The 16738-nt window shown below is 45.1% G+C and overlaps 6 protein-coding genes across 6 annotated transcripts; 2 read left to right on the top strand and 4 right to left on the bottom strand.

The window, feature by feature from the left end:
- Positions 1-254: 254 nt before the first annotated feature.
- On the top strand, positions 255-5132 carry L203_104067 (uncharacterized protein; the record flags this gene model as incomplete). Its single annotated transcript, XM_066213456.1, has 5 exons — positions 255-1101; positions 1146-1919; positions 1969-4569; positions 4615-4682; positions 4728-5132. The coding sequence occupies 5 exons, from the start codon at positions 255-257 to the stop codon at positions 5130-5132; spliced, it is 4695 nt and encodes a 1564-aa protein (XP_066069553.1).
- Positions 5133-5508: 376 nt separating this feature from the next.
- L203_104066 (uncharacterized protein) lies at positions 5509-6146 on the bottom strand (the record flags this gene model as incomplete). Its single annotated transcript, XM_066213455.1, has 3 exons — positions 5509-5645; positions 5689-5982; positions 6026-6146. 3 exons carry the CDS (start codon positions 6144-6146, stop codon positions 5509-5511), a joined length of 552 nt encoding a protein of 183 aa, XP_066069552.1.
- Positions 6147-6878: 732 nt separating this feature from the next.
- On the bottom strand, positions 6879-10546 carry L203_104065 (uncharacterized protein; the record flags this gene model as incomplete). The annotated part of the gene is made up of 6 exons (XM_066213454.1): positions 6879-7099; positions 7160-7694; positions 7745-8365; positions 8413-8615; positions 8674-8880; positions 8935-10546. The coding sequence occupies 6 exons, from the start codon at positions 10544-10546 to the stop codon at positions 6879-6881; spliced, it is 3399 nt and encodes a 1132-aa protein (XP_066069551.1).
- Positions 10547-10859: 313 nt separating this feature from the next.
- Positions 10860-12976, top strand: L203_104064 (uncharacterized protein; the record flags this gene model as incomplete). Its single annotated transcript, XM_066213453.1, has 8 exons — positions 10860-10896; positions 10941-11193; positions 11608-11648; positions 11700-11860; positions 11912-12166; positions 12216-12384; positions 12436-12770; positions 12830-12976. The coding sequence occupies 8 exons, from the start codon at positions 10860-10862 to the stop codon at positions 12974-12976; spliced, it is 1398 nt and encodes a 465-aa protein (XP_066069550.1).
- Positions 12977-14954: 1978 nt separating this feature from the next.
- Positions 14955-15542, bottom strand: L203_104063 (uncharacterized protein; the record flags this gene model as incomplete). The annotated part of the gene is made up of 1 exon (XM_066213452.1): positions 14955-15542. One exon carries the CDS (start codon positions 15540-15542, stop codon positions 14955-14957), a length of 588 nt encoding a protein of 195 aa, XP_066069549.1.
- Positions 15543-15625: 83 nt separating this feature from the next.
- L203_104062 (uncharacterized protein) lies at positions 15626-15926 on the bottom strand (the record flags this gene model as incomplete). Its single annotated transcript, XM_066213451.1, has 2 exons — positions 15626-15662; positions 15757-15926. 2 exons carry the CDS (start codon positions 15924-15926, stop codon positions 15626-15628), a joined length of 207 nt encoding a protein of 68 aa, XP_066069548.1.
- Positions 15927-16738: the final 812 nt, after the last annotated feature.

Here is a 16738-nt window from a genome sequence, read left to right as displayed (position 1 = left end):
CTTTTTCTTTTTCTACTTATTCTTGATCTTTATCACTTTTTTTTACCATAAGCTGCCTATACGGCTGGCTATGGTATACTAACACAACTTTAAGTTCGTATACTTGACTACATACGCCGAACCAACTACGTTGTATGCAGAGGGACGACGTATACCACTCAAAATTAATCAGTTGGCAAAAAACATCATTCCGCCTCGACTCGCAAACGTTGTAGAGACCAACACTCATCCAAAACAGATAACATCGTAGCAGGATGTCAACCTCAACCTCTATGAAGCCTCTTGTGCCAAGGTCGAAAAAGCACAATCCAAATTGGTTTGACAGAGCGGTCACAAAACCCCTATCCAGTCTCGCCCCTTCCAAGTTGTTTGCCAGAAAGAACAGGCCGGGCATTGCTCGCTCAGTGTTTATCAATGAGCCATTACCAGAGGATTACCATGATAAAAAGGGCAGAGTGCTCAAGATGCACTGTTTTCCGACCAATCAAAATGTTACCTCCAAGTATACCATCATTACCTTTCTCCCAAAAAACTTGCTCGAACAATTTAGACGTGTAGCAAACGTCTTCTTCTTGGCCATCAACATCCTTCAGTTTTTCCCAAAGTTTTCCACCATCTCTCCCGGCCTCGTCATTCTCCCGCTTATAATTGTCTTGTTAATCACAGCGATTAAAGATGGGTATGAAGACATCAAACGACATCAAGCGGATTACCGAACAAACCATGCTGTCGTGCATGCCTTGGGTGGTGTAGGCTATGAAAATGTCAATCCCATGTCGCACAAAGAAAAAACATTTATGCGCGCCATTTCTTTACCTAAAAGGAAATCCAAAAAGGCAAAGAAGACTGAAAAGGCCGCAAAGCTAGCTACCCATGGAGATGCTGTTTCGACAGAGATCCTGGCCGCGGAAAGGTCATTTGAATCCGAGTCACAAAGTCAGAATCGCGGACTAGAAAGGTTAAGAAGTCAAGTTTCAAACTGGGATGATGACCCGGAAGCGGGTGACGTACCTGCTGAGCTTGGCTGGCATAGGACTATTTGGGAAGATGTTAAAGTCGGGGACATTGTCAAGATTTACGAGAATGAGCAATTCCCTGCTGGTGCGTGTTTTCGGGTCAGAGTTGATAAAGCTTATTGATTGTAGATATCGTAATCTGCTCCACGAGTGAGGAAGAAGATGTTGCCTACATTGAAACTAAAAACCTCGATGGGGAAACCAACCTCAAATCTCGTAACGGTATTTCCGGTTTATCTCATCTTAATTCCGCGGCAGCCTGCGTCAAGGCTCGTCTCCGTGTTGATCTCGATGCGCCAGAAGCCAACATGTTTCGGTTGAACGGGGCTGTCATCAATTTAGAGGAACGTGGTACTGATGGCGAATACCCAGTCCACCCAATCACACTCGACACGTCTCTTTTGCGAGGTTGTGTGTTGAGAAATACCGCCTGGGTGATTGGGATTGTCGCCTTCACTGGCCAGGATACAAAAATCATTCAAAATGCCGGTGCTACCCCTTCAAAGCGAAGCAAAGTTGAGAGACAAATGAACCCCCAAGTTATCATCAATTTGACGCTCCTTGCTGTTATTGCCATGGTGTGTGCCATCGTCGACCACACCAATGAGGTACGTTGGAAAAGAGAAGAAGCCTATTGGATGTTGTATGCCAACTCTAAAGGGGATAACCCAAATATCAACGGTTTAGTCACATTTGCAAACGCCTTCATCACTTTTCAAAACATTGTACCCATCTCTTTATACATCTCCATCGAAGCAGTCAGAACCATTCAAGCCGCCTTCATCTATTGGGACAGAGATATCAAATATAAAAAGGATGGAGTGACGACGAGGACGATGGCGAGAAGCTGGAATCTGTCTGATGATTTGGGTCAGATTGAATATATATTCTCAGATAAAACAGGTGAGTATTTTTCTTGATTTTTGTGGATACCATGCCTATCAAAAATTAGGGACTCTTACCCAAAACGCCATGATCTTCCGTCAATGCTCTGTCGGCGGCAAAATCTACGCTGGTGACGGCAAGCCTCCTTCTCATCCGACTATCACTCATCAGCATACAGCGCCTCGCCACAAAACTAACGAAAATGATGAGGGAAGACCTGGGCCTAATTCTGCTTCGTCTTCTGACGACTCTGACCCTAAAAGGGAAATTGAGGACTCTAGTGATGTTAAAGTTGCTCTTCCTAAAGAGGTACTGGCTGCATTTCATAACGACGAACTCGACAAGGATCTTGAAGCACATGATACAGAGCAGTCTAGGATCTTGCACGGATTCTTTGCGGTCCTCGGCCTCTGCCACACAGTCCTCGCTGCGGAGCCGGAACCTGGGGTTATTGAGTATAAAGCTCAGTCGCCTGACGAAGCCGCTCTTGTACAATCGGCTGCTGATGTCGGTTTTGTCTTCCGAGGTCGAGATCACAACATCCTGCGCATGTCCACACCTTTTAACGATGAGACTGATGAGTATGAGCTTCTACACGTGCTCGAGTTCAACTCTGCTCGAAAGAGAATGTCAGTGATATTAAGAAAAATGGATGAAGATGGCAAGATCTTCTTGCTTTGTAAGGGTGCCGACAATGTAATCTTTGAACGCTTGACTCGAGATGATGGTCAAGCGGAGATGAAGGAAAGGATAGATCAGGATCTACAATACTTTGCCTCCGAAGGTCTTCGTACCCTCTGTCTTGCCTATAGGGTACTTGATCCTAGAGTGTACGAATTGTGGGCCAAAAAGTACCACGAGGCCACTGTTGCACTGCAAGAACGAGAAGAACAGATTGAAGAAGTTTCGTCCATGATTGAACAAGATCTAATTCTCCTTGGTGCGACTGCTATTGAAGACAAACTTCAGGATGGTGTACCCGAGACGATTTCAGATTTGAAACGAGCAGGCATCAAAATTTGGGTTGCAACAGGCGATAAACTAGAAACCGCAGTGGCTATTGGCTACACCACTAACTTGCTTACCAACGATACCAATCTTATAGTCATACGTGAGGGACGTCATTCCATTAAGGATCAGTTGCGAGAAGCCCTTGAAGCATTTTTTAGCGAAGATGTTGGAATTAGAAGGAGCCTTTCAAGAATGAATTCTGGACGAAACTCGACCAATGTCCCTAGACTTACACGGGTCAACACGGGTGTTCAGTCCCTCGTTGGTAGGGATAATGGAACCCGGCCTGGTGGTTTCTCACTCGTCATCGAAGGACACGCCCTCACTCACTGTTTCGATGACGAAGAAATTGAGGCACTCTTATTAGCGTTGTCTACCAAGTGCAACACCGTGATTTGCTGTCGAGTTTCACCTCTGCAAAAAGCCCAGATTGTCCATCTCATCAAAGACAATCTTGGTGTTATGTGCCTTGCCATTGGTGATGGAGCAAATGATGTCAGTATGATTCAAGCTGCTGATGTCGGTGTCGGCATTTCTGGCGAAGAAGGTCTTCAAGCTGTCAATTCTTCTGACTATGCCATCGCTCAATTTAGGTACCTCAAAAGGTTATTGTTGGTTCACGGACACTGGTCTTATTTCCGAAATTCCAACATGATTCTCAACTTTTTCTACAAAAACATCATTGGTATTGGCGTACTTTTCTGGTTCATGATCTACTGTGGCTGGTCAACGACCTATGTCTTTGCATATATCTACTTGCTGTTCTGGAACGTGTTTTGGACCATTGCGCCCGTCATCGCTATTGGTCTGTTCGACCGCAATATCGACGGTGAAACTTTGATGGCTCTGCCAGAGTTGTACCGCAGATCTAGGGAAGGCAGGTACTTTGGCCTCAAACGATTTTTTTATTATATCTTAGAAGGAACCTACCAATCTGCCGTCATTTACTTTTTTATCCACTACACTTATGTCACCACTACCACTCGAGGTGATGGCTACGATGTTTACATGTACGAAATGTCTACCACTCAGGCTATCGCAGCTGTCATGGTCGCCAACTTGTTTTCCGGTCTCAACATCGACGCGTGGACAGGCTGGGTATGGTTTGCGGTTTGGTTTGGACCTTTCCTTGTCTGGGTCTTTACAGCCATCTACTCTATAATCCCACCAAGCTCATTCTATACTGGCGTGTATGGCAATGACGTGTTTCTATTCCGTTCGGCCGCATTTTGGTTTGGCTGGCCATTTGTGTTGGTCATTGCTCTCTTGCCAAGATACTTGATCAGAACCTTTAGGCAAAACATTGTACCCAACGATGTGGACACCATGCGGCTCGTTCGGAAATACCAACCTGATATCAATCTCTATACGCATCCTATGTTGGGCGGGAAGCTTGCTCCGAAAGATGAATTGGACAACGAAGTAGACGAAGATGTTCCAGAAGAAGTCGAACGCACGAGTGGTAGCGAGAGTATTAAAATGGAAAGAATGAGGTTGAGGCAAGAAGAACAAGGAGTCCACAATGAAGGACGTCGTGCTAGTGATTTGGAGACTGGTATTGCCAGGAAAAGCTTGGGACAGAGGCCTGGCATCAGAAACAGTCTAGATAGCTCGAGGTTTGGGATTCATTCTCAAGGCAGAGGTTCTGCAGTTGACAGTGAGTCGAACATCATCATCAAAATATGTTACTGATTATCAACAGTGTCTACCGGCATGGAGCAACCACCTTCACGAGGATATGGTTTCACGATGGAAGAGGGAGGCGTTGCTGTATGTTGTTTCAATTTGAATGGTGAAAGCTGACGGTCATTGTAGATTCAACGAATGCAATCACGCCTGTCCCAAACTTCATCTCACCATTCCCGCTCACGGTGGCATCGTTCCAATCCAAACACATCCGACCCTCCGTTTGCCGCCAAATTTCCAACCGGCATGTCTAGGATTCGTGAACGTGCTGGTTCTATTCTATCACGTAAACGGGCAGACACATCGGCGACACATCGCAGTTCTGAGAAGGTTGTTCCGCCGACGCCTACAAAAACCGGCTTTCTATCTACTTTAACAAGACATCATGGGCATCACCGTCAGGAAGACCCTAGTGTGGGATCGCCGTTCAAGGGACATAATAGAGAGAATTGGGAGGCTGGAGAAGAAGCACAGCCAGGACAAGAGTCAAGAAGCGGGTACGACAACACTCCACCGGATCTACCTCATGCGTAGCCAGTTGTGAGGGAATTGTACGTTTGTTGGCAAATCAAGGAAGTAAGCGACGATCAGGATTGTATCTTGAAAAGCAAGATATATAGTTATCAGTGCATAGTGCAACTTGCTAAAGTTTCAGCCATTTCATCTTTTTTGATATACTTATGCTTTATATTCCTATAGATTCCGTTTTGAGGCATGTAATATCGAGTTGCCAACCATTCACAATGCCGAGTGGCTCCACTGTTAGAACACACGGACTGGACTGACTGCAAGACGAGACAGAATGGAGCACAGCCAACTTTAAACCTTGCATATATATACATTTGACGATTACGTTGTATAGTATCTATGGAGCTACAGTGATTATGGCCGACAACTATCCGTCCTTGACCTAGCTAGTGTATGGAGTTTCGAAAAAGATCTGGTTGGTATTGCCCTCTACGCATTCCCAGACCTGGAGGTCCTTTTCACTTCCATACGGTTTGGAATAGCTCGGCCCAGAGCCCTCGACAACGTCAAGACACAAGTCTGCCGCCTGTCAGCAAAGCATCAAGACGACAGATCGACCTACTGGTGCCATCCAGCTTGAGAACATTGACGTCGGAATAGTACCAGTTTTGATTCTGCCCGCCACAGTAGTCAATAAAGACTCTAGACCCCGACGTGGGGTTCTCGCCGACAGTGAGACAGAAGTCGCCGACTTTGCTCTGGACTGAGATGGGACCGGTGGAGCCGTTAGCGACGTTCCACAGACTAGACTCTGTCCAGGTGTCGTCGTTGGGAGGACAGACAGAGATGGCTACGTCGGTGTTATGAGCCGCATAGCCCTTCTGAACCATAACGCAGAGGTCACTCTGACCGTAGGCTACATTGTCTTATCAGCGGATAGAGAAACAATTCCTACGTACGGTGGAGACGACGGCCATTGCCAGGAGGAGGGTCTTGGAGCAAAATGGAGTCTTGACGCTGGACGACGGGAGAGGCAGCCACCATACCCAAGAGAGGAACGAGTGCGAATAGAGAAAACATTCTCGATTATGATCGAGTTAGATGTAAACAGTTGTAATGGTGGATTGAAAAACGATTCTATTTCCCTTTATTTATACCTTGAAATTTGGGCAAGTTTTTTAAAAAGCTGTGATGGCACGGTCAACATTGAATGACGCATTGCACCCACCATATTTATCCAGCTCTGTATACAAAGCTCCACCTGCCATCCCGGAACCACCTTTGTTCTTTGTCCAGCTATGCATGCATAGCACCCTTTGATTCTCAGCTTCGCTCCATTATCTTTCTTCGTCATGCATAGAAGTGATACAGATGGAATGAGTAATTGCTGTGCTTGTATGTTGGAGTATTTCCTTTCTTCCTTTTCCCCATTAGGATTAGTTGTAATCAGGCATTAAAAGATATGTGTGCAAACCCGTCATAGAAAAAATAAAAATATATAATTTTGCCTTTGAAGGCGCATGACTTGTTCTGCATTCATCAGATTGAGTGTTAGAGTAATTGAAGCAAGTCGAACGGCGAGTTGAGCAGGTCAAAGGCGGAGAGTATGGGTATGCATGCATGGCGGCTTGCGAAAAAAAGGTACCAAGTGATTAGGGATAGTTATCTACTCGGCTAGTCATCTCGTCCTTCGTTTAGATACACTGACACTTTTGTACAAGTACAACATCAACCTCCTTCAGGTCTATAGGTTCCGCTCTTCATCCCATTATCCCATGTTTGTGTCTTCGAAAATCAAGAATAAATAAAACGCTAACCAGAACGACCGCCCACGGCTCCTCTCTGCCCTTCTTTCAGTCTTTTCAGTTCATTCAGCTTTTCCTCATATGCGTCATAGGCATACACGACAGGTTTGGAAGTGTAGACAGTGTCTGCAAGAAGACTTTCGTCGGATGTATCGTCGCCATTGTCACGTTCACGTGTACGCGGGTCTGTTGGGTCGGCATTAAACAGGTCATTGGGATCAAAGTCATCTAGATGGTATTTGTCAACAACGGCAGGTGGCCATATGCGAGGAATGGGTGACTGCTCACTATCTTGATCAATCACGGCGCGCCTTTTTCCTAGCGCCTTTTGGCTAGGATTGATGGGAACCTTTGATAGGTCATCCTTGTCCATTTCTTGGTCTTTATCCGTCTGCGGACCAGACTCAAGGCTCGAACCACCTGTCCCATTCCCTGACGGAGCGGTTTCCATAGTTACTCCCGAGGCAGTGTTGAGGCTTGTCTGGCTCCCAGTCTGGCTCAAGCTGGTCTTGACGCCAGCAAAACCTTTGACGGGGTTCGGCAACGGTCTTGGCCCGCCCATCTTTTGCTTCCCCGCTCCAAAATGCGAACCCGTCCTTACGGGCGAGCCTGGTATTTTGGGAAGTTGCATCGCAGTGTGCATATCTGGAGAGGATGTACATGGTTTGTAGGAATGAAATTGGTTCTGAAGTTTTGCGAATGGATTGTTGGACGCGAGAAGGCGAGATGTATCGGGAAGAGGAACCGAAGGCGTCGGAGAAGGGGATCGAGAAGATGATGGCTGAAGGTGACTTGGAGGTGGCTCAAGTCCTTGGTACAACGCCTGCATATCACTGTCAATCCAGCATAAATCAATAATCTCAGGAGACTTACATTTCGGTCGATTTTCGTCTCCTTTTTGCTTCGCTCCTGAACTTCCCTAAATTCTCGCTCATCTTCCGCTAATCTTTCAAGCTGATCATGCTGATGCATTACATCCGCCAATACCCCATGTGCATCAAATAAGGCAGCCAGAGCCTTTTCTTCCAAAGTTGACTCCATTGTAGCATTGTCCGGGCTTTGCATTTTTTCAGCAGCAAGATTTACGTATCGCTCACGAGAACGAGCCGCTTCAGCCTGAGCCCAATCCATCTGGTTTGTCAGGCTTTCATGAGCATGAAAGACTTTTTGATAAAACTCTCTTATAATGGGTTTATGGTTCAACTCTTCCGGCCTGGTGTAAACTAACGCATCATTCAACACCTTGGCGCTCTCCTTTGCAGCTGTACATTCTTCTACCAATCTCTTTAAGTCTTCAAGATGGCTCGGCAAGTTTGTATAGCCCGGTCCACGGTAAGGGCTCTGATCATGACGAGGTAGACGAGAAGGCACTTGGGTTTGTGAAGAGTGAGTTTGATTGTCTGGTGGCTGACGAATCTGCAAATTGGCAAGCTCTGGAGCAAGAGGTGATGGATCTGGATTAAGTATAGGGTGATCTGCAGATAAAGGACGACCCTATCTACAGATCAGTCACTTCGTCAACAAAAGTAATTGTGACATACACATTCTGGCTCTTGGGGCAATTTGATCTTTCTCCATGCCTCCAATAACATCTCACATCCCTTCTCGGTACCGTATGTATATGTCAAGTCTGCGATAACGTCCGTCAACAGCCTATGAACAGAAGGTGAAACCATTGGTTTCGCTGGCGATGCAAACAAAATGGGTTCCAGTGTCTGGAAAAACTTTTTATTAGATGCACAAGCTATATCATCATCAGCTTTTCCTAGCCTCCCTAGTTTCTTAGATGCGTTTAGACCCACATCGAAATCCTTTGGATACATTTCTCATCATGAGTAGCCACACCTTGATAGCATTCCGACGTTCTTCCTCGTTTCCATGCTTGAATTCTTTTCGTAACGCCCGCGCCGTTTCCTTGCCAATGGTTTCATAGTCATTGGACATGTTGATACGGTCGCATACTTCGTAGATAGCGGCAGAAGAGGGGTCATTGGCACCACATAGCAATCCTGTAGTTGTATCAGCGATGCCTTGGTAAAAAGATATAGACAGCAAAAACTGACGGATAGCTGAAGACACATCATTGACCTGAGTAATGTTACTTGTGCCCATGTTACTCTCCCGTCTTCCTCCCAAGTCCAAACCAAGCAATCGCGATCCTCTACTCTGCTCTTCATCACGTGAATGTCCATGAGCTGAAGTGGAATTGTTCTCCGTTTCCTGCCAAACTCCTATGCTCTTACGCGATTCGTCGAATGATGTACGACAATCTGCCTGAGGCCATGATTGGCTATTCTGCATCTGCCCATGACCAACAGTGTGATCAGTTCCCAGTTGTCCTTTTGATTTTTCCTTAGTTTTTCTATCAGTGCGGCCCATCTGCCAAAACCGTTTTTTCTCCTTTTCCTTTTCTGGAGGTACTTCTTCTTTTCCTTTTCTCTCTGAAGGTAGATCCTTGCCAGCCGTTGTGTTGAAATCAAAGGGTTTATTTGAATTGACAGCGGATTCATCTGGGTACGAATCTCTTCGGCTGGGGCCGAGAGAGGCGGTGTTTGCCGTAGGTACAGCTTGGTCAGAGGATGGAGTGTAAGGTCTTGATAATGGGAACATGATAAGCTGCTCTGAAGGAAGGCCGATAGCTGTATGTACCACCTGTTGTGGAATGTGCGCATCGTTGTGTAGATGATTCTGAGAATTGGAGTCATGTACATCCAGTTGTGAGACTGCAGATGTCGCTGGAGAAGAATATCCTCTATCCCTCCCATTCTTGGCTGAACTAGACGAGATATCATCAGATATAGGGGTGGTGATTTGAACGTTTGATTGAGAGTATCGCATATGGAGAGGATAGGATGATTTATTTGAAGCCGATGTGAGTGCACGAGCTCCGGGAGGTAGCTGGTCATCATGCGATTGATCAGCTAGAGAAGATTTTGTCTTGTTATGAGGCTGGGCCAATGACGCGTTTGGAACCGCAAGAGGCTGCGGTAAATATTCGTGATCTTGGACTGCGCCATTTGCCGATACAAACGTCCAATCATCTGGAGATGGAGAAGACTGGTATCCCCTGGATTTCCTCTGAGCTATTTTCACAGGTGGTGGTTGCGGTATTCGCTTTTGACCAGACTTGTCATCTTGGTTTTGGGCCCGGTTCCTTTCATGCTCCTGCATCTGTTTAATCTCGAGCATGCTAGGCGCAGCAGAGCTTTTGCCGGCCTTTTTGGAAACCCTTCTGTCCAGCGAAGCCTGAGGAGCAGGCACCGAATCTGACTCAGCGTTAGCAGGGAAGGGGGTAACCTCTGGGCGGTGACGGTTTCCTAATCCCCATTTATGTTCGTGTGGATGTCCAGTTTCGACTTTTCCACCTTTCAGAGTGCCCTTTCTTCCCAATACTCTGACTGGTGCCGGAACAGACGTGGCATCAGCTCCAGGATCTGCTGTATATGGGACAATATCTGGTTTGTGGTGGTGTCCAAATGACCACTTTGGATTGTGATGCGAGTTTGTTGACTGGACATCGTTTTTGTCAGCACTACCACCAAAGAGAGTAGGATGCCTCTTCTCAGTCTGATACTGGAGATTTGATCCTTCTGGTTGAAGGATAGATGCTGGCGATTCCGGAGGCGAGAATGGATCCACTTGAGGAGACTTGCTTGATCTAAATATACGCTTCATCGCCGCTGGTCAAGTTGAAAATCAACTGAGATAGCTATTTCCTCGCTTCTTGAATCTCCTGATTTTGTATCTCGACGTGCTGCTGGTTATCAATATTAATTATAAGCTAACAAGTTAATATCAACTTAAATTCAATCGTTGTCGACGTTTCAACAACCTTTATTGTTATCAACCGCACAGTTGTCCAAGGATTATTAACATTAAAAAAGGATCTTAATACAATTACGTAACGGAGTGAAAGCAGACACCATTTCTTCTGATTCCTTTTCCTTTTTCTTTTCTTTTTGATTTATATCTCTAAAATATCGCCACAATGACTGAAGACGCATACAATGATGACTTATACGGCGGTAAGCATCATATTCTATTAGGCTCTGTTTGCTTATTTCTTTAGACCTCGTCGAACTTGAACTCGTCGATCCGCCTGAGCTAATTGCCGCTCCATCTTCTAGCAGAGCTGGCGTCAATGATATTACGACAAGCCAACCATCCTCGGTTCCCGCGTTGGCCTCTACAGCTCAGCAGCAACAGAATCAAGATGCGTATATGTCCCAACAACAGTCATTGCTAGCAAATGACAGCCTCAATCAACAATTTGATCAGCAACGCGACGATAGGATCAAGCCCAGCGACATGCCTGATGAGGGGTTAGTGTACATTTCTATCTGTCGGTGTTTCTTTAATGGATGGTCTCTCGTGTCATGGGAAAAGGGAAGGATGGTGCAAAGACTCGCGGAATGTCTAGAAGACTCGGCAAATATAAATTGGCACTCAGTCATTTACATTAGATGGCTTTTCGCTCTGCACCAAGCGAGCCATAGGCCAGATAGGGTTTTTCTGTATCAGTAACGTACTCTCTAGTCTCTTTTTAACCGAATGCTTGTGGTAGCCCTGTAGATGAGCTGAACTGATACGCATATACTCTAATCACTGTATACTTTACCATCATTCGATACGCCAAATGTCATCACCTATTTTTTGGACATGAAACAATCCTCGTTTTCGACACATTGCATCTGTTGTGACCATTTGAATTGAACGTATACATTTGACTGCTACAGAAAAATGTTCATTGGTGGTCTCAACTGGGAAACCACAGAAGGTCAGTTATAGTTTGTGACAAAACATCATTCATACTGATACATAATAACAGCAAGTCTTTCGGAGTACATGGGTCAATTTGGTGAAATCGACGCTTGCACAATTATGCGTGATCCTTCCGGCCGTTCTAGAGGTTTTGCATTCTTGACTTACAAAGATCCTGCCTCCGTTACCAAGGTTATGGGACAGACTCACCATCTTGACGGCAAACAAGTCCGTCTGCTCCCGAACAGATGCCAGAATTGCCATGCTGACGAATTACAGATCGACCCCAAGCGCGCTATCCCACGAGCTGAGCATGAACGTACCGCCAAAGTTTTTGTGGGTGGTCTTGCCCCAAGCGTTACTGGCGAATCCTTAAAGTCTTTCCTCTGTCAATTTGGCCAAGTCATGGACGCTACTGTCATGTTTGATAAGGAAACCGGTCGATCAAAAGGTTTTGCATTTGCAACTTTCCAAGACGAAGAGGCCGTAGCCAAGGCCATGGCTTCAAGTGGTATTGAGCTGGAAGGAAAGGCTGTAAGCCATCTTTGAAGTCGAATACACTGGACACTAACGTCTAATCAAGATTGAGATCAAAAAAGCTCAACCGAGAGGTGCCACTCAACCTGTTAAATTTGGCCAACAAGGTAACCGTTTAAACCAAGGCACAGGATTTGGTGGTATGAACAGCAGCGGCTTTGATCCCAATCAAATGGCCATGATGTACCAAAACATAATGAAAACTGGTAGCATGGGCAAGTGTCCTTTATAGTAAAGGTTACTCTATCTTTGCTGACTTGAGATAGGCAATATGATGGGCGGCTTTGACCCCAGTTCAATGGCTATGATGTATCAAAACATAATGAAATCCATGGGCAATGCTCCTGCCATCAACCCCAACGTGGCCATGCGTAACAATGCCGTAGGAGGGGCGGGACAGATGGCAATGGGGGGTGGTATGGGTGGTATGGGCATGGCCGGTATGGGCATGGGTGGCATGGGTGGCATGGGAGGAATGGGAGGCATGGGAGGTATGGGAGGTATGGGAGGTATGAGTGGAATGGGAGGTATGGGTATGGGCAATTTGGGCATGGGAGGCATGGGTATGGGTGGTATGAGCAACATGGGAGGTATGAGTCGTGTAGGTCATCGTTTTACTCTAATTCAATACATGTCGAACAGTACTGATAAATGATCCAGATGAACGCTCGACCGATGCCCAACGCCCCCAGGGGTCCAGCTGCTATGCGCGGTCCTACACAGCCTAATGTCGGTGGCACTACCCCACAAGGACCCGGCGCACAGAGGTATTCTACTCAAGGAAATGCTAGGTCTAGACCTTACTGATCTTTTCACTCCATTTCTTCTCATACTCTTCTTCAGGAGTTGTATTAAGAAACGGAAATAAACATGCAAAGTGTACTTTTAATAATGTAATTGTCTTTGCATTCTTCATATCACAATCTTACAGATTTGTCTTATGGTTTAGTCGACGTATCTTATGCTTTCAGGAAGAAGTTTGTTAGAAAGCTCATTAAAGAGCGATTACCTTGGAGATCTTCATGATGCACTAAGACTTTGTAGTCTGCATTTCAATTACGCCATAAATTCATCATGTCTTCAAACGATACACTCATATCATCTAATCCATACCACAGTGTACCCTCTTACATGCTCTTATTGAGCCAAACCACAGTGTCACTCTATGCAAGCGATCCGACTTTTCCAAAATGATTAATCGTGAACCTTTGTTTTACTGCTGACTTTAGAGGCGAATTTAGAAGACTTGGGGTATTGGTAAAGATATATGAATCTTTGCTGTGGTTCTCTGGGTCGATTGAACTAATGGGTATCATGTTCTCAAATATATGGAAACACAACACTTCTGTGTAGATTGAGATTCGATCTCCCATCTTTCGAGACGAGATTTGATGTTTCGACAGAGTCTGATCCAGGGTATTGCTCATTGTGTAATGTAGGCTGCGCACTAGTCCTATCATGAGAAATATCAGGAAAGATGAAGTCTTTGTTTTATCATACTTTCCTGTTTCTCTACCTTACACGTGCAGATGGTCAACGAGATGGTAGAGATTTTTGGTCAACCCAGATGTGTAGCTGTCATGTATCGGCCGCCTTTACCTCTATAGCAGTAGGCCAAAAATGGAGTCTGTAGAATAAGAAAATAGAGATTAGCGATGCTTATCAAGCTCCATCTAAAGTTAATGCAATCACAACAGTGATGTAAAAGAGCGCTTCAACATCGTTTCCATCAGTTTTCCTATGATGTAAGATCTTCCATTTTATTACATTGAAGACAGTCTTGATGGGGCTAGAGTCAGTAGAAGAAGACAGATGATTCAACGAAAGAATCTTACAATTGTTCCTTCAATCGTTACAAACCCTGCTGTAGCGACATGGAACATTATCTTGCATGATACAAACCCCATGGCCTTCTTTGGCGAACTCCTCGACATATCCATTAAGTATATTTTCGACAAAACCTCTTCCGCATACATCTCAAAATTGACGTTGATGGGAGATTTGGTAGGACCTCTTTGGCCTCAAAGCACAGCAGTAATGATTTGAGAACATGACCTATGGGCAATCAAAGCATCAAAAGCCTTCCCTTCATTATTTTGCGACAACTCGATATGAGCGAAATTACATGCTTGATCAGCAAATCGGGCAACGCGACGATACATCAATTACCAAGCTTGATTGAGCTCTTGTTGGTCAAAATGATTCAATTCCAACCCAGAAAAGGTTGATCCTAGCCACAGTGAGTATCTTGAAGGCTGCCAATACAATGTCAAGGATGATTTTTCTAGCGACTCGAGAGAAAAAGCCATATGACGGCCAAAGGTTGGGATGTAAATGGACGAACACCAACTTTGTCCAGTCTTTCATCCAGGTCGCAGCAAAATTCCCTCTTAACTACAGCATAGCTCCTTGTCAGCTCATGTACTCCACTAGGCAAGGTTTTCCAGGTCTCTGTAGGCTATAGCGAAGAGACTGCATCTTGCCACGAGCGTCAAGTCCATGGACCTTTTGTAGAGTACCGTCAAACTCTCTGTCAATTCATATAGTTTGGATATGCTTTTCCAAACATCAAGGCCATCAGTTATGCGTTTATCAGCGATATTGCAATGTAAAGTGATGAAATGAATAAAAGTAAAATGAAATATCTTGGAAAAGAAAATTCAAAGCGCGCCATGTTTTCTTACTTTTTCTAGTTGGTAATTTTTCGTATTTACAATTTATTATTCATGATAGAATTATGTTCAACCTTTTCTATTTCTCACCTTATCTTTAATCGCTCCAAAACTTACAATTTCATCTCTCCTCCATTTTTTCGACTTGAAAGCCGACTACTCATCCATTGCCCGATGCTGTTGAACCCATTAGACAATTCGTTACTGATCTGACTACCAATTCCGCTCCTGCTTTTTAGCATCTTGTTCATCGTTTCCTCATCAACTACAGTGCCTTCAAAGTCGGACCAACGCGCACCCTTTTGCGTATTTTCCTTCAACCATCCGACAGCGTCGTCTTTCAAAACTTTGTAGATTGGCTCTCGTAAATATGATCTCAATGCACTATCTTGCTTTTCCACCATTGATTTTCTAAACTCGTCTTGGAAATCGGACCATCTACTGTCAGTACTGGGGCCAGTACCAAGCATGCGATTCATCAGTACAAGCTCTTCCCCCGTCACTCCACGTCTCGCAGACAGATAGAATGGCGTGCAGTCTGGAATGCAGTAATAAAACTTTTGGCGTTCAGAAGCTGGTTTCCTGCTTCCTGCAGATACCAGGGGATATTGTCCGGATTGAGATGAGCCATCATCTGAGTCGTCCCATGCTGGCCCGGGCTCAGTCTCTTCAAGATGATCGTTCAGCAGAGGGACTTCCATGCTTTTATTCAGCTTGCGCAAGTGATTGATCGGCTTGGCTTGAGAGTTGTTGGTCAACTTACCATTGCATCTTCTCTATATAATCATCGACTGTCACCTCTTGAGGACAATGAAGGGGACCTGCAAGGTCAACAGGCAGCAGTCAGCTATACCAACGAAGCCCTGCTCAAGGTTGGATCCTTTCAACGGAGCAAAAGCAAGAGTGAGGACTTACTGGTGTGGTACGCCAAAAGCAGGTCGGAGTTTGAAACAACCCTTGCTCGTCTTTGGGTCTTTGCTGTGGGCAAGATGTCCAACGGAAAAGTTTACTCTCCAAGCAACAGTTGAAAGTGGGACGGTCACGATGATACTCACAACCTTCAACTCGGCATCTGTGCTTGTCATATGATTTATCATTGAATGATTCCGGAATACTTATCACGTTCTGCTCTTGAACATTACGTGGACTGGAACAAAACTTGGTCCTCCCAACACAGCTCAGGTTGGTCTCGTTGCTCTTTGTGTTTACAGCATTTTCCTCTGCTCATTGTTGCTTTCAAGGTCTCCGTTCCATTCTACCATCTGAATTCGTTATCTGGATCCGCTACCCGAACCTTGTGTGGCCTGTTACTTGTATAAAATTCAAAGTTATTCTGAACTTTGTTCAACTTGTAATCTTTGGACATACTATCAATGTGGCTGGGATCTTGCAAAGAAAACAAGATGTAAAGTCTGTTGGCTCTTTTGATTAGAGGTTGAATGCAATGGGAATACGAGAATCAAGTTTACTGGTGAGTAGTCCATCTCTGTTGGTTTTGATAACCTCTTGAGCAAGTCTGTTACCAATGGAGAGGAGTCTCTCGTACCATTCTAACGTCTATACTGCCCTCTGTCTCTATCTTATTGTCTCGAGTGCTACAATGTTTAGACGAAAAGTTGGCTTTCTTACGCCCAGTCCGTCCCAGGAGAGAGTTGGTACTGACATGCAGAGTGTGTCTAGTGATAGTGAGATGTACAACCAGGATTGTATAGTTGAAATGGCTACTACCATCACAGAGCTAGATTTCAACAAGACATGGATCTGAAAGCGTAAACAGCACCAGCCAGAGCCCACCTACGGTGTTTTTGGCTACAAACCATTATTATACTTGAAGTCATCTATCGTGAGTAAACTTCTTCAACTTCGTCCGCTCCCTTATCTTTTCCAGTTTGCTACG

The sequence above is a fragment of the Cryptococcus depauperatus genome, chromosome 4 (genome assembly GCF_001720195.1).
Source record: "Cryptococcus depauperatus CBS 7841 chromosome 4, complete sequence".
NCBI classification, from domain to species: Eukaryota; Fungi; Basidiomycota; class Tremellomycetes; order Tremellales; family Cryptococcaceae; genus Cryptococcus; species Cryptococcus depauperatus.
The sequence above is the reverse complement of the archived record's forward strand: the minus strand, read 5'-3'. Positions and strand labels throughout refer to the sequence as shown.